The sequence below is a fragment of the chloroplast genome of Castanea sativa (genome assembly GCF_040712315.1).
Source record: "Castanea sativa chloroplast, complete genome".
NCBI lineage: Eukaryota > Viridiplantae > Streptophyta > Magnoliopsida > Fagales > Fagaceae > Castanea > Castanea sativa.
The window spans coordinates 2,501-10,000 of NC_054204.1; the positions used below are offsets into that span (position 1 = coordinate 2,501).

At 29.5% G+C, this 7,500-nt stretch overlaps 4 protein-coding genes and 3 non-coding genes across 7 annotated transcripts in view; 2 read left to right on the top strand and 5 right to left on the bottom strand. All coding sequences in view use genetic code 11, as the record gives it.

The window, feature by feature from the left end:
- The window catches only part of matK (maturase K), a 1,509-nt gene extending 362 nt beyond the window's left edge, over positions 1–1,147 (bottom strand). The window contains exon 1 of the mRNA in view: positions 1–1,147. This exon is cut by the window's left edge and continues 362 nt beyond it. Within this exon, the coding sequence (YP_010041491.1) occupies positions 1–1,147 (1,147 nt within the window).
- The window catches only part of trnK-UUU, a 2,571-nt gene extending 664 nt beyond the window's left edge, over positions 1–1,907 (bottom strand). The window contains exon 1 of the tRNA in view: positions 1,871–1,907. This is a non-coding gene — a tRNA (tRNA-Lys). The remainder of the gene's footprint in view (positions 1–1,870) is intronic.
- A 1,074-nt stretch (positions 1,908–2,981) lies between these two features.
- rps16 (ribosomal protein S16) lies at positions 2,982–4,155 on the bottom strand. The gene is made up of 2 exons: positions 4,114–4,155; positions 2,982–3,209 (listed from the first exon to the last, which is right to left on the bottom strand). The coding sequence occupies exons 1-2, from the start codon at positions 4,153–4,155 to the stop codon at positions 2,982–2,984; spliced, it is 270 nt and encodes an 89-aa protein (YP_010041492.1).
- Positions 4,156–5,675: 1,520 nt separating this feature from the next.
- trnQ-UUG lies at positions 5,676–5,747 on the bottom strand. Its single transcript has one exon. It is a non-coding gene; the product is annotated as a tRNA-Gln (tRNA).
- Positions 5,748–6,094: 347 nt separating this feature from the next.
- psbK (photosystem II protein K) lies at positions 6,095–6,280 on the top strand. Its single transcript has one exon. The coding sequence runs from the start codon at positions 6,095–6,097 to the stop codon at positions 6,278–6,280; it is 186 nt and encodes a 61-aa protein (YP_010041493.1).
- A 400-nt stretch (positions 6,281–6,680) lies between these two features.
- On the top strand, positions 6,681–6,791 carry psbI (photosystem II protein I). Its single transcript has one exon. The coding sequence runs from the start codon at positions 6,681–6,683 to the stop codon at positions 6,789–6,791; it is 111 nt and encodes a 36-aa protein (YP_010041494.1).
- Positions 6,792–6,962: 171 nt separating this feature from the next.
- Positions 6,963–7,050, bottom strand: trnS-GCU. The gene has a single exon. It is a non-coding gene; the product is annotated as a tRNA-Ser (tRNA).
- Between the last annotated feature and the right edge of the window lie 450 nt (positions 7,051–7,500).

The following is a 7,500-nucleotide window of genomic DNA, read 5'->3' on the forward strand; positions in this document are numbered from 1 at the left end:
GCCCTACTGCGTTACAAAATTTCGCTTTAGCCAATGATCCAATCAGAGGAATAATTGGAACTATTGTATCGAGTTTATTGGGAGCATTATTTAGTGGAAATGAATTTTCTAGCATTTGATTCCGCACCACTGCAGGATTTCGTCGAACACTTGAAAAGTAACTCAAAAAATCGAGGGAATGCTTGGATAATTGGTTTATACGGATACTTGCCGCGTGAGACCATACATCAAAATGACATTGCCATAAATTGACAAGGTAAGATTTCCATTTATTCATTAGAAGAGGTGTGTCTTTGGAAGCCAGAATTGATTTTCCTTGATATCTAACATAATGCATGAAAGGATCCTTGAGAAAGCATGGGATGACCGGAAAATCATTAGCAAAGACTTCGGCAAAATGTTCTATTTTTCTATATAAACAGAGTCGTTCAAAAAGGACTCCAGAAGATGTTAATCGTAAATGAGAAGATTGGTTACGGAGAAAAAGGAAGATGGATTCGTATTCACATATATAAGAATTATATAGGAATAAAAAGAATCTCGGATTACTTTTTGAAAAAATGGAAATAGATTTATTTGTAATAATAAGACTGTTACAATTAGAATACTCATGAAGAAAGAACCGCAATAAATGCAAATAAGAAGCATCTTTCACCCGGTAACGAAGGGTTTGAACCAATATTTCCAGATGGGCAGGGTAGGGTATTAGTATATCCGCCGAATAATTTAAATGTGGGAACTTTTCCTCTAAAAACGGAAATATTGAATGAATGGATCGTAAATTGTAAAATCTTACGATTTCTGCCCCTTCTAAAGAAGATATTAATCGTAGATAAAATGGAATTTCCACAATGATTGCAAATCCTTCTGATAGAATTTTAGAATGCAAATTCTTGTTGTACCCAAAAAATGGATTTTGTTTAGAATCATTAGCAGAAATTATCAAATAATTCTGTTGATACATTGTAGTAATTAAGCGTTTTACAATCAGTAAACTAGATTTATTATCATAACCTATATTTTCCAACAACATGTATCTATTTAAACCATGAGCAAGTGCATAACTATATTCCCGAAAGATAAGTGGGTATAGGAAGTCATGTTGCCGAAATCTATCGAGTTCTAAATATCCTTGAAATTCCTCCATTTAAAATTAGATGGGGATAAGGGATTTCTTTTGGGTTATTAAATGACACATAGTACGATACAGTTAAAACAGGATATTATAGTAAGAAATAAATAGATATATACCCCGGAACCAGATAAGACTGATCGACGGACTCTTTAGCCTCTCCTTTTCCATCTAATTTAATTGGTTTATGTTCATTCGAGGATAACAAGATGGTTAGAAATCCTTTATTTGTTCAACCCAATCGCTCTTTTGATTTTGGAAAAAAAGGATTTTTATCTTTATCAATAGACTGCTTTTTCTACACATTTACCCCCACACTCTAATGGAGAATAGCTACTAATAATTAGGATTTAAAAATAAATCGATGATCCACTTATGGGAAAAGCATTTCCCGCATCAAGGACTAATCTATTTTTAACGTTTAATTAGATCGGGTAATCGTTCAAATTAAGAACAGAAGCTCGTTTCTTTTTTTTTTGTTTACCTATAATTGGAGCCATAGGGCTCTATCCATTTATTCACTTAACCCAAAATTTCATTTTATTTTTTTCGTCAAGAATTTAAACAAAGTTTTGAACCGATCCGCTAAGAATAAAATATTCTCAGAATTCCACATTGATACGACATGCTGCTTTTTCCATTCATTCCTTTGAGGATCAGTCGCGGTCTTACAAGCTCTAGAGATAGTATCGACGAAGACGTTGCTTCATACAAATGTGTAAAAATTGCCAGTCGCACTTAAAAGCCGAGTACTCTACCGTTGAGTTAGCAACCCCCCCCCCCCAAAAAAAAAATGTGTAGATCCAATCGGAATAAAAAATTAGATTTAATTGCACACCGAAATCCAAATAGTAAAATAGCAAAAATATTGCTAATTGATTCTGAACATAAAAAAAATAATGAACATATTAGATGCAAATACACTGACTTCTAAAATAAGAATCTAGATTAAGATAAGGATATGGATTAAGTCAAAATTGATGTACTACCACGGATTTAGTTCGTATCTTATCCATTATTATCTTATCCGTTTTTTTTTTCAATAAAATAAATAAATAATAAATAAATAAAGGCTTCTCGTATCCCAGCAAATCCGACGAATCCATCGTTTAAATAAAGTAAAATAAAAAAACCAAGTCCATAGATGGAACAGAGGGAAATAGATACATTTATTCATGATCGGATTATATTTGTTTGATACACTGTTGTCAATATGAATGTAAATCTTAAGAAAAGAACACAATGTGGAGAACCATAAATTAAAATAAAAAAAAAATTAAATATTGAATTAATATAATAAAATATAAATTATACAAATAAAGAAAAAACTAATGACTTGTATTGAATTGGCACTAATTATATATGGATAATAAACATGGATACAAAAGGATGTAAGCGTAAGAATCAATATTCGTAGCAAAGTATCGCAATGCTTGGGTTTACTTAATCCATATAAGTAAAAAAAAAAAAGAAATCTTAAATCCCATTTGTTTTTTTTTTATTTACTTGTTCATAACATAAAAAAAGTGAAAGTTTCAACTAAAAACCAACTAGTATTGAATTAGCAATAATGTAAATATTTTGGATTTAGAAATCCAACTACTTCGGTTATTCATTTGATCTTTTTTTCATCTGTCTTAAATTAAATGAATTTCTATCACTAAAATAAAAATAAATTTTTGTCGTTATAGAAGACGACATTTTTTAGTAGTAGACATTTTTTGATTTTTTAGTAGTAGACATTTTTTGGTAGTAATAATAAATAGGTATGAATAGAACAAAAGAGGGGGCTTATATAACTTTGTATAACCTTTTATATACTACCGCCCCCCCTCTTTTGTTCTATTCATTAATTGAATTTAATCTGTTGATTAAGGCAAAGTTCCATAAAAACTCCCGCCTTCTTCGAAATATCATGAACAGTTCCCGTAGGTTGAGCGCCCCTTTCAAGGAAATATAGAATAGCAGGAACATTTAAATAGGTTTGATTCTTTAGCGGATCATAAAAGCCCACTTTCCGAAGAGCTCTTCCTTCTCTTCGGCATCGAGCATCAATTGCAACGATTCGATAAACCACCCATTGGGATAGATGTAGATGAATAATACCCCCCCTAGAAACGTATAAGAGGTTTTCTCCTCATACGGCTCAAGAAAATTCGAAATTATGTCTACGGATCGAATTTGAAATTTTTAATTAGTAATGTCAAATGGATCCATAAAATAATCAAATCAATTAAATATGAGTTAAGTACTTTTTATTATTCCTTATTCTTATCCGAAAAAGAAAAAAAAAATCATTTGTATTCGCATCCTCATAACTCAAGTTGGATAACTCGCTAATAACCCAAGGAAACCCTTTACTTTCGGTATTTCGTTTATTGAGCGATCTCTAACCACGCACCTTTTTTTGTCTTTAGAATCTATTTTGATTCTTAATTAGAATCTATTTATTGAGACAACTGAAAGTGGTATTTCCTTGTTCCAGGATTCTTTATCGTTTCTTTGAATCATTGGGTTTAGACATTACTTCGGTGATTTTTAATCGTTTCAAAAAACGTCAGCAACATACCCTTTTTGTGATTTCTTTTTATCAAAAAATCATACAAATGGTCGATTTGATTCCTGCGCGATACACTTTTAATCGAAAGAGTTTTACCAATTCCAAGAGGTTTTACTTATAAATTTTAAAATTGGATCCTTTCGATTTTTATATGGAAAATATACTTACGAAGCTGTTTCAACTTATTAATTAACACTAACCCTAGATCCGTTCCCTTAAAAAATGAATCAATACTTTTTTTTACTCGAGCTCCATTAAGATCATGTACTATTTTCATCCCAACCCCCGACCTCAAAAAGGAGGGTTCTAGTGAAACAGAACAAACGATGTCGAGCCAAGAGCACCCTCATTCCTATCTAATTAATATAAAAAGAAAATGATGGATGTAAGAATCCACAGACGACCATATCCCTCAAGTCGCACGTTGCTTTTTACCACATCGTTTTAAACGAAGTTTTACCATAACATTTCCTAGTAGGTTGCTGTAAACAGTATGTAATTGATTCCATTATGGACTCATGAATAATCATTGGTTCGTTCGGTACATAGTAATCCATACTTTTATGAATGGGTAATTTCTCAAGAAGTATCAGCACGAATTAAATTTAACCCCATATAATATATATAATAAATAATATATAATATATAGAAATATAATAAATATTTTTTTAATATATTATTTTATTTTTTCTTTAGAATTATAATCTAAATATTAGAATATAAAAAAATTGAACTAATAAATAACACAAATAAGTTTTTTTTTAATCTGCATCTTGAGGTGACTTGCTAAAATAGATTCACCAATTTCACACTTCTTCCAGTACCAAGGACTCATAAGACATTATTAAAAATATTTAATTGATTGAAAAATTTCCTATTTCACTATCATTACATTATTTGAATAAGGCTTTACAGTAAAAATCGCATTTTGATAATAATAGAGAAAAATTCATATTCGGATTAAACCATAAAAAAAAATGTAAATTCTTTTTGTTTTTCACGAGGTGGTGGATAAAGACTGATAGAATAGAGGGGTTGTTATTCTTTTTGATAAATCATAATTAAAAGAGGATCCCCATACCTATCAGGTAGACTAAACAAATATCTTTGAAAGTAATTAGAAACATTCTATGTTAAAGGGTAAAGTTAAATATTTAAAATTTAGGGATAACAAATCTATTGTCACAAAACTCAATTGAAATAAAATAAAGTTTTCAATGAATCAATGAAATAGAACGATAACAATACATATATATATAAGCCTTCGCTTCCTTTCTGCGTAGTTTATTTGACTTGGAGTCAATAATCCGGCTGCAATTATTTCCTAAGGAAAAGCGACTAAGATGTATGAATACACTTTGTCTCAATTGGTACATATCATATATTTACAATTTTTCATAAAAGAAAACACAAAATACTTAAAAACGGGGTTCAAAGAAAAGACATATGTTACGTATGTAACTTGATTTTTTTTTAATGAAATTCAGACAGCCGCATATATTGAAATTGGTATTTTACATTGACGTTTAACTACTATCTACTGCGTCAATTCTATGAAGATGATGAATCCTAAATAAAAAAAGAATCCTATTAGAGTGTTCCAGACTATTACTATTTTGTATAAATGTAAATTAAAATAAGTACAGATTAAATCATGGCTCGTATTTTTATTTTATGAAGAACTAACTTATTAAATAGAAATATGATTTAATCTATGCTCTCATCTTACCTCTTACCTGTATACAAATAGATTCAATTACATCTGTGTGTTATTTGAACACGATTCGATTTTTTATTTTTGAAAAAGATATAATTCATATAAGAATCAATCATTATAGGAAAGCAAAATCAGATTATAACCAATCTTATTCCACTCTTAAAAAAAAAATAAGGTTGTTTAAAAAAGGGCAATATTTCTTTTATTCTGATATAAAATAGAAAATCTATATTCTGATATGATATATATAATATAATAGGTATGCTCTGGGACGGAAGGATTCGAACCTCCGAATACCGGGACCAAAACCCGTTGCCTTACCACTTGGCCACGCCCCATTTTTGATTTCTATTCGACATTAATAAAGACTAATATTGATAGTAGTTATTCGTCAATTCTAGTCCAAATCTATATAGAATAGATTAGAGTGTTGCTAGGATTTTGAGACATTTAGATAGAGAATTAAACGACATTTATTGATCATTACATACAATTCAATTAAGATATTGTATGAAAGTATGGTTTTGTCTATTCTCTTTTGATTTGAGAATTGAAGGATTTTTGATTGGGTTAATTCAAAAAAAAAAAAAAAGATTATAATAACTCAAATTAAGAACTCATCATATTAATAACTCAATCAAAATAAATACAATTATCTTCAAGAACAAAGAAAAAAATGTTTGTTATGCTTAATATCTTTAGTTTGATCTGTATTTGTCTTAATTCTGCTCTTTCTTCAAGTAGTTTTTTCTTCTCAAAATTGCCCGAGGCTTATGCTTTTTTGAATCCAATCGTAGATTTTATGCCAGTAATACCTTTGCTCTTTTTTCTCTTAGCTTTTGTTTGGCAAGCTGCTGTAAGTTTTCGATGAGATCTTTAATACGGTCCTAGAAAAATTCATGATTTATTCTTAAAAAAAAAAATTCTAACAATTCATAAGATCAGATAAGTCTTATAGTATAACCCTTCGATTCAAATAATGAAATTCTTGGATCGCCACAATAAGTCTGGGCTCCCCCCAGTTCCTCATTCGGACCCTTTTTTACAGTGAAAGAACCTAGTAGATTCCTCCGCAATATCTAATTGCGGGTATGAAAAAGCTTTTGGTAATGAAAGACTTGACTCTTATTACAAATGAATTTCTGAAAATTCTTTTTTATTTCTATAGATTTAGAAAAATAATTTCGTGGTGTCAAAATAAGGTATGTGGTATAAAAATGGAGAATCTATTATCTTTTTTTTCCAAAAAAAATGATCTTGGAGATTGTGTAATGCTTACTCTTAAACTATTTGTTTACACAGTAGTGGTATTCTTTGTTTCTCTCTTTATCTTCGGATTCCTATCTAATGATCCAGGACGGAATCCTGGACGTGAAGAGTGAAGAATAAAAAATAACAATAAAGTTTCTGTTTTCCTTGCTTGATTTTAAAATGTTCTTAGGATTTTATTTATTCCACATTTTTAACTATTAATTAAAATGAAATAAAAAAAAAAAGACTCGTTGAAAGAGAAATTGAAAGATAAAGAAAAAATACCAAGTCATTGACTAAAGCGGAAAGAGAGGGATTCGAACCCTCGGTACGAAAAACCCGTACAACGGATTAGCAATCCGACGCTTTAGTCCACTCAGCCATCTCCCCAAATTGAAAGAAAAAGGATAATTACTAGATTATATTACACAAAAACAGTAAGGCTTGAAAAGGGCCCTCTCTTTATACCTCTTTATTATTCAGTATATAATTATTATATAGATATCTAATTATAGAGACATAGAAAAATAGAAAATAAAAATATAGAAAATAAAAATCAGTGATTTCATTTAGGTAAAGTAAGGGCTCGAAAGCGATATCTCAACTCCACTATTCCAATGAATATAAATTTAGATATATAACCACCTAATGCCCCAAGAATATTATATATTATATAAACTATAAACTATAAATTATATAGCAATGAATTTATTATATAAAAAAATTATAGAATTAATAAATAGTAAATAGAAAGTAATAATAAATATATATAAATATATAAATTAAAATTAAATAAATAATAAAAAAAGAGTACCTCTTTGCTTTCGTCTGCAAGATCCT